Source organism: Wasmannia auropunctata, unplaced genomic scaffold (assembly GCF_000956235.1).
Source record: "Wasmannia auropunctata unplaced genomic scaffold, wasmannia.A_1.0 LD273700.1, whole genome shotgun sequence".
Taxonomy (NCBI): Eukaryota; Metazoa; Arthropoda; class Insecta; order Hymenoptera; family Formicidae; genus Wasmannia; species Wasmannia auropunctata.
Genome location: NW_012089190.1, coordinates 119785 through 135867, shown reverse-complemented (window position 1 = coordinate 135867; position 16083 = coordinate 119785). Strand labels below are relative to the sequence as shown.

Here is a 16083-nt window from a genome sequence, read left to right as displayed (position 1 = left end):
TTTTCTCCGCGTTCCTTCTAGCTAATACTCCCCACCTTGCCCGCCACCGACCACCACCGCCTCGCCACTTCCTTTGCTTTTGCCGTCTCCTTCTCGGTCTTCTTCTCCTCTTCCTTTTCCGTCTTCTTCGCCGCCACCGCCTCCTCCTCCTCCTCTTCCGCCGCCTCCTCTGCTTTCTCCGCCGCCGCCGCCGCCAACAACGACGACGCCGGCACCGTTCTCTTTCCCGGCGAACTCCTGCTTCCTCCTCTTCTCCTTCTTCTCCTTCTCTCGCGCTTCCTCTTCTTCTTCTTCCGTCGTTCCTCGCTTTTTCTGTGCTTTTTTTTCACTATTCCTCGCCCCGCACCTTCCGCCGTAGAGCTGACGCTGCCAACGGCTGAGGCTGCTGCTTGGTGACTTGATGTCGGCCGTCCGCCCTCGTCTCGGGATGGCGGGTCTTCTTCGGAAGGTTCGATTCGTTATCGGGTCTGTATCCGCTGCTATCGTGCTTCTTACTACTTCTGCTACGGTAATTGTTGCAACCGGGACCGCCGCTGTTGCTAACGATGCGTTTACTCCCGGTGATTGTTGCGATGTTGTTCCCGTTGATGATAACCAGAAGGGAAGCCGGTATACTCGCGGGCGGAATTCTCGTGCTCCCGCCTGGGAGCTGCATCCTTCGAGCTCGCCAAAGGGCTAAGTGCCCCTCTCTCCCTCGTCTCGATTTTCGTGGCCGCAATTCTCCGATACGTCTGTAATGAAAAAAAGACGACGGTTCATCTTAGCGATCTGTGCCGGCTAAACGAATATCGCTCTCGTCTATATATACTATTAAGAGAATCGATTCAAAGGAACGATAATAGCACACAGCGGAGTATTTTAAGCCCTGTATATAGACTGTTGCATTGAAAGAAACGTCGTTTCCGTAGATAGGAAGTACTCGACGGTGTGTACACATGTCATTTCCTCTTATTATTAGCTTATCTTATTTTAACTGCAAATCGAATGTACGGCAAGAATGTTGAAAGTGGCTTCTTATAGATGCATCATTAATCTTCGTAATTATACAGTATAATGTGTTTCTTGCAAGTATTTTTTTTTAGAAAGATAGACACATGTATATGTGCATTTTTATTTTATTCCCTTTTTTTGTTATAAATATTCTATTTCAATATTCTATCGTATCATCTTACACACTCGAACGCATACATATGTTTCGATCTTTAAGAATTGCAGAATTTGTAGAAAATTGTATTTCTTATTTTCTAAGATACGGATAGTCGATTGAGAAAAATACACTTAATTCCGTGCAAGATGACGTCACGATACGATAGAACATGAGAAAGGAGTGCGAAAGTGTTATCGGGTTAAAAATACAGTGATCGACCACGGCGCGAGGGCGACGACGGCGGCGGCGAAGAAGAAGAGCAGACCGCGGGTGACAGTTGCAAGCAATATGTTTCACCCTCGCGTCCGAACACCCTGCGGCCGATGGAAGCAAAAACTCGAAAGTATAGTGAGTTATACGAGGGGGTTAGCGAAGAAGGGGGTGGGCTCGCCTGAGAAGCGGCCATAAGAAAATTACTTGCGTTGAATATCTTATTCGATACATAAGCAGTTCCGCCTAGAGTGGTCTCCTCGCCGTGGGATGCATACCGTCGTCGGTCGATATACCCGGCGAAAGAAAGGGGGGCACAAAAAGTAATTGATAGTCCACTCATTGCTCGCTCGATCATAGACCGGGCCCATCTGGCTCGCTCGGATCTGAGGAAAATAGAATCGAGCCTCTTCTGCGCTCTTTTATACGCGCCGATCCTTCTCTCGTATATATATATATATATATATATATACGTCCTCATTTTGCGCGCTCATAAATTTGCCGCTCGCTAATACCGATTTTATTGTACGAGGCTGTAATGAGGCGCGACAACAATTTCGTTATTGTTGTACGTTTACAATTATTTACTCGGCACGAAATATTTTAATGGAATTCCCCTTTTTTTTTTGTCGCGGTCTCCACGCGCGCAAATAATCGCTCTTCATTCGTCAATGGTACGGCCTGTTAGAAGCTTCGATCGTCATGCAGTTCAATTGACGCTGCGTATATAAGTGCGTAAGTGAGACGTTTGTGTAGTCGCACGTATGCGCTACGGCATAGAGGCCTGAATACGTACTAATACAGCTAGCGCACGGGCACACGCGTTTGTGCACACGTACGCGAGATTCGAAGCAACAGCTGAGCAGTTTAAAGCACCTGCGCTCAATAAGCCGACAATATTCCATAGTTCGCCTACGCATAAACCCCCTGCGTATACGAGGACGCCCCGATATTCGTTCCAATACATATCAAGAAGTCGAAAGAGTTTCCTGCAGAGAACAATGCGAGAGGTGTCACAAAATAGTAGAAAGTTTAATGAAGATTGTATTCTACGAATAAAAAAATAAAATTTACTTTTTTTTATTTCGCTATTATCGAAATTTTTATGACAAGAAGTTATTGTAAAAATATATAATGTGTGTGTTTTTAAGAAGTAAAGCGTATTGCGAGTTGCGGTAACCATCGCGTAAAGATATACCGCATTTTTTCTTCTTGAAGGCCGAAAATTGCAGATTGCGTAACAGGAAGACAGATTGTTGAAATACGAGCAAATACGCGCGCGTACTTGAAGTATCATCGACGTCCTCATTGCGCACTTGAATCACTATTACGTAAAACGTTCAATTACGACAAGTTAGCGCGTTCTCGGGCGCTTCCTCGAAGAGGAGCGATTTCGTTCCGAGAAATTACTAGGCAGTTCCGTTGGCAATTACTTTAGAGGGGCGCAGCGTGGCTTGCTGCGGCCCTCGTTACTCCAGAAGTGACATATGGTGTCGACCTCGATAAGGTCTACGGGACGACGACGATTGTACCTGGATAGGAAGGGACGCTTCGAGGGGGGTCGGACGAACTTCTGTCTTTCCCGTTTTTGATCGGTACTTCCCCGTGTGCCGTCATGCGTGGGACGACGAAGGGGAAAACAAAAAGGTGCCGGTGCCCTGCCGGAAATGGCTTCAGGAACTCTCCCACTGTTGCGTCGATTCGGAAGTAGACGCGACGAGCTAATTACACGACGCGAGGAGTGCGTTCACCAAGGCGAGCGCAGGGGAAGTGCACGGGGTCTTACCGCTGCTAGTGTCCGACGACCGATTTTTGACACAGGTACTCTCAGGTAAAATTCAAATAAATGTGTACCTTCCCTTTTTTCCTTTTTAAAAGACGAATTTTTTTCTTACAAAATTTTTGTCTTACTGCAGACAGAAATAGTACATGACAAAAAATCTCACCGCGAAGATAATCTACGAAGTAATATACGGAAGTTAATTGCATGTATTAAACATATAATCATCTTTAAACTCAAATAAATGTGTTAAGCATAAAGTCATCTTCAAATTTAAGTAAATGCGTACTTTTTCTTTTTTTTTCTTACAACATGACAGAATTTTTATCTTACAATGAAAAATAGTATATAAAAAAAATTTATCAGAGAAAATCGATAGATAAACTATGGAAGTAATATGCAAAAATTCATTGCATGTATTGAGTATAAAATCAACTTTAAATTTAAATAAATGTGTTAAACATAAAGTTATCTTCAAATTTAAGTAAATGTGTTAAGTATATACAATCGTCTTCAAATTCAAATAAATGTGTACCTTCTTTTTTCTCTCTTTCTAAGAGACGAATTTTTTCCTTACGGTGAAAGACGGTATACGAAAAAAAAATTTTTTTTCACCGCGAGGGAATCGATAGATAAAATTACGGAAGTAATATGCGGCAGTTAATCGCGCGTATGAAAGTCATCTGTAAGTTCAATATGTCATAGAATCAACGACTATTGAAGTACAACAAAAACATACATCGGCAAGTCACCAATGACCATTTCCTGTACGTCATACGATATTTACCATTTAAGCAGGTGGGTAGATTTCAAAGCGTGATTATAGTGCATAGTGATAGGGTCCGCAAGTAATACGTAGGATAGTTAACGCATGGGGAGCCCTCGATGGAACTTCAAGGTGATATTACAACAAGTGATCGGGGTTTTTTTTTTTTTTAAGTAGATAGATCTCATATATACGACGTACGACTAAAAATCGCAAGTCAGGCAACGATTCGAGAACGACGCGACTTCCACGCGGGCAAATTTTTACGAACGCCTGAACCCGCGTTCCGCCGTAGGTATTCTCGTGTGCCGTGTGCCGCAATTTTTAGCTTCCCCCTCCCCCCCCTCCCTTCCCCTAGCGATACGGGCGAAGAAACGGAGGAAGGATAGTTCCTATCGTGAGCATCACATGGTGTAACGTACCCCACATGGCGTTGTCGGGGTAGCACAGCAGTGGCATGTGCATCGGAATTCCACCCCCTGTAGGTGTCATGTGGTGAGAGAGTGCTCGCAGGGGGTTGCATGGGAACTCGACTGTGGTCATCAGTCCATGTCCATCGCGTATGTGTATATGCACGCACGACGCTTAGGCACGTAACCCTCCCCGGCTTTCACCCTCCCGGTATATATAAAATTATTGTAACATTCGTTTCGTCATTACGCCTACGACGATATGCCGACGTATATCGGGGGCGGGGGGGAGGGGGGGAAGAGGAGGGGGAGGGAGAATAGGCATACTTCTCGCGTAGCCGCGTAACACGCATCCGCAACCGCACAAACACGCGGCCACGTCCGTGGTCTTGCCTAAGCGCAAACGTGTAGACACGCGCGCGCGCGCGCGTGCACACACACGCGCAAGCGAAACGTGTATACACACGCGCCGGGATACGATATACGCTCGCATACGCGTCGGCGGCGCGCACACGGGCGCGGCCGGCGGGCCGTCGTGTGTATGTACACACCACGGTTCACACGCGTTCAGCATATTATCGGCCTGCTCTGATGCAACAAGTTGACCGGGTGTCAATTGATGTGTTATTAATTGGAGGTTAATTGCGTTAATGCGCTGCCGACCCCGCCTCTCTGTCGTCTACCCACCCCCCTCCCCCCGCTCTCCCACCCCCGACGCCCACCGCCGCCGCACCCGCCTTCAACGAGCCCCACTGTTTTATTATTATTTTGCATTCGAATCGTTTCGATTCAACACACACTGGCACGCGCCCAAACCAAACTGGTGAGAGAAAGAGAGAGAGAGGACGAGTGAGAGCCGAACTCCGCGGCAGGGCGCGAGCCGGAGAGAGCGCGAGAGAGCATTTAAAAGCGGCGGCCTGTCACCGATTTTCATAATTCACAGCTCGTTAAATTTGTTTCGCTTTTTGCCCCGCTTTTCGCGGTTACGCGCCCCGACGCCATTAATCTACCTTCGGTCGTTTTCAATGAGTTTAATCGCGTTTCAAAAACAATGTGGGTCAACGCCACGCTTGTGTTATTCCTGACACGTGAGCATGACCTTCTCGCCGTTTTCATTTCGATTTCGGTTTCCCCATTCATGCCGTATTGCAGATAGCACGCGATAATGAGCGCCGGTGTTTTTCGAAAGTTTGACGTTTGCCGCATTCCGGTGTCGCGCTTTGTATCGCATTCGCGGCGAGACGAGGGGACGCGGGGATTCTACGCGGATGTAGCTTAAGATGAAAGTTAAGTTTACTATACACCATTTTCCTAACGGTAGGAAAGTAATAGTCATTTGTATTGTATGTGTTTTGTACACATACAGCCAAGTTCTGCAGACACACACACACAAACACACATCGGTAGCTGTGTAGATGTGCAGATTTATATTCCAACGAAATGTGAACAATTGAATGGCGTTTCCTCTCATACGAGATCGACGATCGTTTCAGGGAAGTTTCCCCAAGGTGCGATCGCAAATCTCCGAGACTTTTCACGAGACGTCGTCTCATGCACGTCACCTTTCCTCCAATATGTTCCCATGACTTCTCTCGCGGTGGGAAACGCTAACGTCTGATATTAAAGGCTACAAAAACTCCCGGCGGCGCCCTTCGATCCTCCCTCAGGGAAGGAAATAGGAACAACGGTCTTTGCCCTCAATGGCGTGGACGCGAAGTCGCGGCGTCAAAATCGTAAACCGAGAGAAATTTATGCAGTGAGAACAGTCGCACTTTTGTTTAATAATTTATTATTATATTAAATTAACGGTTTATAGAATTAATTACGCTGGTCAATTTGATCTCTGTATTTATATTTATCTACGAGTATCGTATAAAAGTAAAATCAATGAAGCTTGTTAAAGCTTATCAGTTGTATTTCATTAATACAGACATCGTTAAAAATGTATCGTTTACAATGATACCGTATCTGATTTAACAAGCTCGAAAAACAATAAAACGATTGTCTAATAGAGTTTTACAAATAAGCAAATTATCTCGTTTTAAACTGCATTATAAATCAAATTTTCCGGAGAGTATATATATATATATATATATATATATATATAAAGAAAACAATTATACGGTCGCGCGTAGCTGAAGTGAATTAAACGAAGAATAAATGATAATTTTACCAGGAAAAATAACGAAAAGTGTACGTAACCTTGAAACGTTCGAAAAGAGCCAAGAAACTCCCCCGTTGCCGGCGACACTGCAAGATCAAGGAGGCCCCCTCGGTATAAGAATTCAGGTGGCTCGCACGGTGGCGTCCCCGATTTAAATGTCCAGGTATCCCTCTGATTGTATACCCGATCGAGGTAACTTCTCGAGACTCGGTTCCCCCAATCGGGTGTTCGCCCCATCGAGGTGGAAAGGCGAAGGAGAAGGGCGAAGACGGTAAGAATGCTTCCTTACGATCACGGAAGGAGCGCGTGCCAGCTGCCGATTCGAGGCGTAACCGACGTTTCGGCTTCTTGTTGTCATTGTTATGCCCCACTGAAGCCCCCCCCCCCTCCCTAACGTCTTGGGGCTGAACGGACTTTGCCTTTCTATAACGTCTTAAGAAACACGTGAACAGGCTGGCTCGTGCCCCGGGGAGGAGTAACGGTTTTTCGCTCGCTCCAACGTTGTGCCTCAGTAATTTCTTAATTCTGCTTTAATTTTGTCTATCACGTAAAAAAATAAAAAAATAAAAAAATAAAAATGTGAAAATTTGACATTTTACACGCAGTAGGAAGGATATTATATTAATTTATGTTTTTTATATTAATTCTTTTTTCTAACATCGTGCCTTTTTATTTTTCTCTTTCAATATAATTCAAATATATTTCTAATATCTCTCAATATAATTCAATATTCTTCTAATATCTGCCTTCAAATTTTTTTTCTTTTTAGCGAGATGCAATATGACAAAAGGCACAAGCGAATGGACGAAAAGCGCCGGAGAGAAGAAGCGGACTTAGCCGTAGATTTTTCTTCTTCGCCTTTCATTGGCCACGGGCTACTCTTCGAGGCAATTATGGAGATACGCGTTCGCGGCATATTGGCAACCAAGAACATCCAGGATTACCGGCATTATTGTCGTCGCCATTTCGAGGCGCGGTCTTCTTATGGCAGTCGGCCAACATGTTTTTCCAGTTTTTGCGACGACGGCAATCGTGCCGCAGGCATTATCGGGTACGGAGGATTACCTAATTATATTCAATTGCCAAAGTTTCGCGTGTTTGCGCGGCGTATAACGGCTCGGTGTCTCCACGGGAGCGTCTGGAAGCTGCCATTTTTGAAAGTAGTCCCCGAAACGAACGGTGGACACCGCACGACGTCGTTTTCTAGAGAAACTAGTAAATCGCGTATTGTCGACGAGCGTGTTTTTACGTGTTCGACGTAAAAGTACAGTTGCAATTTATGCGAACGTTACGCGGGCAGTCCATAAAAATTTAACTCGTGTGTCTTGTTAACGACGTGCGCGCACGACGGGACTTTGAAGGGATAAGGATAAAACGAGCGCGTCCGAAATAACGCAGCGGGAGATCGAGAGTCATCTTCGTTTCCGAGATCTAAGAGAATAGATATACGATGATACATACAGATACACGAATGTGGGCACCGCGTCGTATACGAGGCGCCGTGAATTCTGGTGCAGCTGGACCTTGATCTACATTCAGGGTCCCGCAAACAGAATCGACGCACCTTTGATCGCCCTTAAGGCATGGAAACATCTGGTCGCTGCCAGCTATCGATCGAATATTCCCCTATAGCGAGTGACAGATCCGAGACGTTTATTGGTATAATCAACAGAACACAAGGTCAACGCATGAGACGTTGAGAGTCGTACGAGAATTTCCCTCCTCAAACACTTTAATATTTAAAATGCAAAGTTTTCCAATTCAATAATATCGAGTCTCGATTTTTTTTTTCATTTTTTGAAACAACTCGTTCGCAAAATAAATTTGCAAACACTTGCTTAAATCGATAATTTGTCCACGAAATTAATCCTCGACAGTGGGGAAAACGCGCGTCGAACGGGAAGGCGAAATCTTCCCTCCTTGACGTAGACAGATGCGACGTTGGCATGGCACGTCCGCGCGAATCTCCGCGGAGTGAAGCGAGTGCGGCGAGCGGTGGTCTGATCGTTTGAGCCAATCACGCCGTGATTGAGTGTAATGGACTTGCGTCTTGTCCCCCAGTGGCCAGTGGCTCTCGAGCTATGACCCGTACGATCTGCGGCCGGCCCTTTCGTACGGCCCGATCGGCGGGCCAGAGTCCGCTCTTGGGTTGGCCACCAGCGCGCCGTAAGTGACTAGGGCACAGGATGAAGGCTGTGCCCGAGTGAGCCGAGCGGCCTGTTGGTATGATAATGAGGAAGGTGACTTCCGACGATACCGATGGTGGATCCGCGGCGAGAGCGGCCAAGGGAGAAAGACAGAGCGCAAAAGCGCCGGAATGCACCGATGACGAAGATGGAGAGGTCGTCCGAGAGTCGAGGAGAGGACGAGTGGACGACGCAGGGGGGAACGAGGGGGGCGAAGGAGGTACATCGACGCTGATGGAGGAGAGGAAACTCCGCACCGAGAGCCGCGAGCGAGGGTCGAGGGTCGGAGCCAAGAAGCGGACACTCCAATCCAACGCAACATCCCTTCCGATTCTACATTCATATACGCGCGAGCCCCGTATAACACACTCGGGGTCGCTCTCCTCCGTGCTCTTACCCGCTTGTTCCTATATATATATATCTCTCTCTCTCGTCTCTTCCTTCCGCGGCCCTCGGTGTAAATTGACATGAGAGACAGGACACGAGGGAGGAAGGGGGAGGGGGTGGGGGGACGACGACGTGCGTCAGCGGGTCACGCGTATACGTACGAACCTCGGCTCGAGGAGCGGAAGGCTCCTCGTGGATCCACGACGGCGCGGGGTATAGGGGCCGGAGGGATGTTAACCGCGCGCTCTCGTCTCGTGCACCGCTCGAAAGACACTCGGCACGATTGGCCGTGCGCGTGTCTCGGTCTCGTCGTGTACGCGCACATTATGCGCGCGTAAGAGCGAGCGATCGGGGGAGGGGGCCTCCTGCGGAGCGGAGCCTCATCGGGTGACGCTGCGCGCAGCCGATGAGGATACGAGCCAATTTTCCCAAACGCCGTCAATTCAGCTAACCAGCTAAATTCGCGAGCGCGAGGCGAAGGAGAGGGAGGACCCCCGAGGCGTGTGAGAAAAAGGGATCGCGCCGGAGTAAGCGGGACGAGACGATGGGTCTAAAGTGCTGGAAATAACGCGACGCGTTATTTGCATGAGAAGCGAAAGACTGGCTCGCTCGCGGATATAATACACGATGACGCGCCGCCGCGCCGGTAGCGGGCCGGTTCCCAAGTATGCAGTCGAATAGAGTTATACGCGCAAAGTACATGTACGTGTGTCGAGCTGTGGCTCGGTTTAATCCAATTGAGTCAATTCGGGTTAACTTAAAGTCGTCTAAACAGCTTGTTTAGTTTGTCCCGTAACGCATTTCGTAAGCACGTATCCGGCTCTCTTCCTTCCTATGCAATAAGATCTATGCTCGTCTCCTGCAGTAAATTGAGAGATAAGTAGATTGATTAGCGATCATTGGTCGGTCGAACTAATTCGCGGGTATTATTCCAGTTCTCATTGATCGGTCAAAATATTGATTTTTCATCACTCCAATTCTCATATCACACTCTTCGTTGATAATGCTTACTTTGATTTAAAAAAAAACCTACCAGAAACTGTATACTTCACATATAAAATTTTTGCCAATTACAAAAAATTGGTTGTCATTGTAAAAATAACGCCAATTCCTTATAAAAATGTACATCTCTGCGGTATCACTCGATTGAGTTTTGCAAATAACGAAGGATCGCGAGTGAATTAGATTCATTTTAGATTTTCCTTAACCAAGTTTCCTCCCGATTTAGCGTTATTTCTGCTAGCGATATCATTGGCGTTATCGACCGGAGTAGATATGTTCCGTATTTATTTGGAAATGTTTTTATCCTCACATGCCTCTCGCGCTCGCGAGATCACAATGCTCTCGCGTATTTCTCCCACAAATATATTTTCAATTATTAAAGAATTCAGTGTAATTTATGGAGATTTAAACTGCGTGGTTGTTGCTCGAGTTGAAATTAAATTATTAAATGTAATCGAGAGAGATGCGGAATGTGCCGTTTGCGATTTTCTAGCGATGGCTGTTTAGCGGGCGGTCGCTTACGTCATCGAAAAAGGATCGATGTCGATGATTGTCGAGAGAGAGAGAGAGAGAGAGAGAGAGAGAGAGGGCGAAGACGCGTCTAGCTTAACCACCGTCTCGACGATGATGTAGTCGTTGAGCTCTATGCTGCTCTAGTGCGGGGTATGCGAGTATTTGCCCAGGGCACATACTAGACTCGCCGCCCCAGCTGACGTTGATTGAAGGAATAAGGGAAACGGCGAGCTCCCTCAAGTACCCCACCAACACTATCGCCGGCTACGATCGCTATCAACGTTTCGCCTCTGCCTGCTGCAGCCCCTACAAATCGACCTCCGCGTACGTCATCGTCTCGACCGCCTCTATCACGGGCGCATAATCACCGTCGTGAGGATGCCCCGTGCACCAGGCGGCAACGCGCGCGTCGGATACATCCTCCTCTTTCAGTCTAACACACGTTAATTAAACAGGATTTACGCGGTTGTGTCGGGTCCTACGTAACGGGGGCATGAAAGGAGACGTATTGGAGAAGCAGATGCGCGTCGCATAGAATTTATATTACTATGCGCAACCTTAAGAAATGTTACACATTGTCATTACTTATATAATGAAACAGAGTTAACGATGTTAAAGTTAAAATAGTGAATTTATTACGACCGTCTAAGTATTCATCACAAATTAAATTGAGAGAAGGCCAAAGAAGGTCATAACAAGATCTTGGTGCTTCTAATATTTCTGATATTTCTAATATTTCTAATATGTGTGATTTTACACACATGCGAAACTGGAATATGTATATGTAAAATCACACAGAAATATTAGAAGCATCAAGATCCTGCTGTGCAGACCGTATTGGCCTTCTCTCAATTTAATTTGCGTTAAAATACAGATGAACTTATTAATATATAAAGCAAAAGTTTTAATGTACGATTGTACTCGATTAACTTTCACACGCAGATCATGACGACGATGTTGCGCTAGGCGCGGATAATACATGTAATGTGCGTAGTATTATACATGCACCGTTTCCCACGTTTACCGCGTTCCAAAAGTGTTGAGGAAGAAACGCGGGGGAAATAGAAGCCGGTTGCGACGAATAAAGCGGGAAAAGCTTAAGGGAGCGAGAGACGAGAGGGGGGGGTAGCAGGAGGAGAGGCAATAGATCTTATTAAGAGACAGAATGAGTCACTCGGCACGGCCGTACTCGGACGGTGAATAAAAAAAAAGGGAAAGGAAGGCTTGATCGCGACCAGCGCGGCGGAGACCGAATAAAAATGTTGTGTGCGATATATAGATGGGTGGGTGTCTCAGATCCGGAACTTGTTGACAATGGTGCGGAAGGCGATACACCTGGACGGTCGCGAGGAGCGTGCAAGTATTGACCCGTCGCGCGCTACGGTCGCACGGCGCGCGACTGCGACTAAACTTTCTCGCGCGTCTCACGTGATCAGTGGACCTCGTCTCCTGAAAGAGAGAGAGGGAAAGAGATAAAGATAGACCGGCCCCCCGGAACATTTCGTGCCGCGATTGCGTTCGTGATGGCGCGATTATTTACATTACTTCCGAATTGGTAAATAAGAGACGCGATGTCGGACGCGGAAGCGTGTCGCAACCGCCTCTTTCCGCAGAGGCGCTCCCCTCCGCCGCGACCGCGCCGTCCGCGTCGTAAAAATCCTCTTCCCGGAGTTCCGTATACGGAGGGACACGACGATTCGCCGCTAATACGGAAAGCGGCAGGATTATTGGATTAACTGGCGATGCGTGATTGGGTAATTATCTCGCGTTTAATGCCCTCCGAGTAAAATAAGATGTATGCGTATCTTTTAACGTTCTCTCTTTTTATTATTTCGAGCAATTGGCGCGGAGAGACACATAATCGATTTTAGATTTGTTTCATCTGCAACGGAAGTAACTACGACCGGAGTAATAGGTATACGTTACTACACGCTCAACTTTACATTTTGTAAGTCTATAGAAGCACGGAGGCCGCTACACAACAGTTTAGCGTAATTGCGACGGACGCGGGTGCCTTGTTATTAACAGCGCCATGTAAGTTTCATCCTCTCGCCGTCGTCCTTTCAAGAAGCGACGTTGTTGGGCCGGTATTATCTGCGAGCCACTTAACCATCTTTCGAAAGTTATCTTTGTCGTCAGGATATTGGCTCAAAACGGTCGTTTAAATCTCAGGAGTCTAATGACACCCGCGCGATAATAGGGCGGCTGATTTGACAAGCGAAGTGGTTACGAAGACAAATGAGTGCTTTAGTCGCGCGTTCGAAACCATCGATCGTTCTACGAGCCCAACCAGATTTTCTCCCCCTCCCCCCCCCTTCCTCTCTCTCTCTCTCTCCCTCTCTCTGATTGTGGGTAAAACTTCCCGTATGACACTCATTAAGATTTAAATCGCACGTAAGATATAATGAATTAATTATCGTGATAATAATGTGCCATGCGAATAAAAAGAAATTTAATCTTTACATTACTTTATCTGTAAAATGACTTAAAATAATTTACAGCAATGTCAATTTCATTTAGTTAATGTCCGATTTTGACTTAAAATTAAATTGTTAAAATTTAAATGATCCTGAAATACGGAAATAAGTGACATTTCATTTTATTCTAAGTTATCATCGGGAAATTTCTTTGAAAGTAATTCCATTACTTTGAAAGCCATATTTATATTGTTTTACTTATACAGCAAATGTCAGTTTTATACATAACGATGTATGTTTAATTTATTTATCGGAATTACTATTTCTTGAATTATCGCTTCGCTACCTATATATGCAACTGTCCTCTGAACGGACAGCCAATTATTATATACGTACATATTCTATTTTTGATAATATGATATTTAACAATTCGAGACGTAAATCGATTGTGTATATCGTTACGACAAATGTCATGGAATTGTATAATATCTATTGTGATGCGCGATTTGCGTGTGTTCCCCTTACGCGGACAGCTCGCATGCTAAGGCAATTATCTAACAGCGGCAAGGTCAGGAGTAGGCGTAACTGGCATTATGTCATCCTTTTGTCGTTTCGCAGATCTTGCGCAGTTGGATCGTGCATCGCGCACATTCGACGAGGCGGGAGGAGGGGGGGGGGGGGGGTTTCCCCGAATCTTCCAGCAAACTCCCGAGCTAATCTGCTAATAACGGGTAATTTGCGCTGACGAACTCCGTTTGTTCCGGGGGATAAGACGCGGCCACACGATCGCGTAATAATCGAACAAATGACAATCCGCCCCCCCCCCCGTATACGCGCGATAAGGTGTATCCCTTTATTTTATTCCGCTAGAAAAGTTACGAGAACGGGGATTATATAATCGCAAAAACTAGGCTCGCCTCGATATCGCGCAGCTGATCGCGCAGATTGCAATTGATCGAACGAGCGAGCGAGCGAACAATCGCTCTCCGCCAACGGGTTACCCTCGTCTCGTTCAGCTCGTCGCGCGGATCTCCGATTTATGAAATAAGCCGTCATCATAGATCCCGGCCGGCCGAACGGAGACGCGTGATGTTATGACACATCGGGCACTCGCTCGTGTCTGTGTCCCCACATATATGCGCAACACATATCCGGGGGTCGGGTCAGTTCTCAGGGCTATCATTGCCTGCCGGCCGGAAGACTCACTTAGACCCGTCTTGAGTTACCCCTCTTCGTCCCTGGCCATCGTTCCTCGACAAACTCACGACCATAATCCCTCCTTCCCTTTTCGTCTCCCCGATTCGCTCTCTCGTTCTGGAGCGCGCGAATCCCTCTGCCATCCCTATCGCTTTTCTCTCTCCCTCTCTTTCGCTCTCGAAGGGGGAAGACTACTTGTCGGATTCTTTTCTCCTTCGGCCTTTCTTCCCTTTCTCGCCGAGTACACTTGCCTTTCCGGGGAGCAGCAGTCTTGTTTACAGGTCGATCTTATGAGTAAACGATTTTTTTCTGCGGTTAGCTTAAAATTTCTTTCTGACAATCGAGTTTCTTGAAAGATTAGATATTATATATTGTTAAGATTAATTTCTGCATAGTAATTATTTGTGTGTGTGTGTGTGTGTGGATCGATATGTTTCAATAATAAATTACATTACAAAGTTAAACATAATTTATGTGTTATCGCGATAAGATTTACAAATCGTATTAATAAATCGCAAATGCTGTTAAATGATGAAGATCATTTCATCTCTATATTTTATTTACGTGAAATTATTTAATTCACATAAATTCCAAGAAAGAGAAGAATAACGTATGCTTCCCAATTAATTAAATCTACGAATTAAAATCGTAAAAATCTTGGGCATATTTATCATTTCGTTAACAGTATCAATAATCTGTTTTTATTATTATTTTGCTTTGGCCAAAATTTATTTGATTCCGCGCTCTCGAGTCGAGGATTATTTATGATAAACGGTTTCAATTATCAACGTCGTTGTAGAAATAATTGTTTTTTGCTCGTGCACGCGCCGTTATCACAAACTTGTGAATTTGCAACGAGAGAGAGAGAGAGAGAGAGACGCGTGTGGAACGCGCGTACACACGCACAAGCCGCGGTCGTCGACGCATATACGCGCGTGTGCGATGCAGCCTCGCGTACGGGACGTAATTGCGGGTACAGCGACGCGTAAACGTGTGCGTGTGGACCCATTGTGCGTTTCCGTGGCGGATACGACTCCTTTTACCCTTTAAGAAGTATCTGTGTATATATACAGATGGAGAACTGCGCCAAGTACCGGAGTCTTCGGCATAACCAAACTACACGTTATGTATGCCCTTATATAAACACAACTGTTTTTTTTTTTTATAAATTAATAATACTTTCAACTTTTTCTAGACTGACATTTATTTGTTTTTCTAGAGAGAAAGAGATGGAGGAGGAGGAGATATTCATTAAAATCGACGTAGCAAAAATTCGAGGAATGTTACCCAGAGACGTTCATCCGTTAATCGATGTTTAATTAATAATCTAATATATCGCGATAAGTTGCGTATTTTTACATAACACGAAGCATTTTATACATGCATGGAAGATGTCGCGTTATCAAACTGAAATAAATAATCGTCAAAAATGTTTCTGCATCTCGCGAATATACGTATATGTATCGCGGAAGTACGTTGCGTTGGAAGTGGTTGAAACTTGTAAGTGCGATTGGATCAGATGTAACAACAATAGAGGTTCAGGGCACTTTCGCGTCGAGAACGGCACGGCTGTTCACGTTGGGAAAGCCACGCATAAACGCGCGATGCCGGGCACGCTTGGCGCGAGGCCCGAGCGCGATGCCTCGGCGCTTTCTCGGGAACAATAAAATGCTTTTATAATACTTTGTTATGTAGTCGCGCGACTCGTTACGTTGTCCCGCGTGTATTACGACCTGTCTTTTACTGCCTTAAGTTCGTTCTGGCCGGTTTACGGCCCGCGAGACCGCGGGGTGACGAGAACGGAAGGCACCGGGTGCGTCAATATCACCCTCCCTCTTATTGGCGTTGCTCGACTTCCGTTTACTCGTAAAAATATTCGGCGACTCACCCTCCCCCCCTCCCCC

At 46.0% G+C, this 16083-nt stretch overlaps 1 protein-coding gene across 1 annotated transcript in view; it reads right to left on the bottom strand.

Moving 5' to 3' along the window:
• Nucleotides 1-457: 457 nt before the first annotated feature.
• LOC105461978 overlaps nucleotides 458-16083 on the bottom strand; it is an 89295-nt gene continuing 73669 nt past the window's right edge. The window contains exon 5 of the mRNA XM_011708501.1: nucleotides 458-731. Within this exon, the coding sequence (XP_011706803.1) occupies nucleotides 552-731 (180 nt within the window). The 3' untranslated portion in view covers nucleotides 458-551. The remainder of the gene's footprint in view (nucleotides 732-16083) is intronic.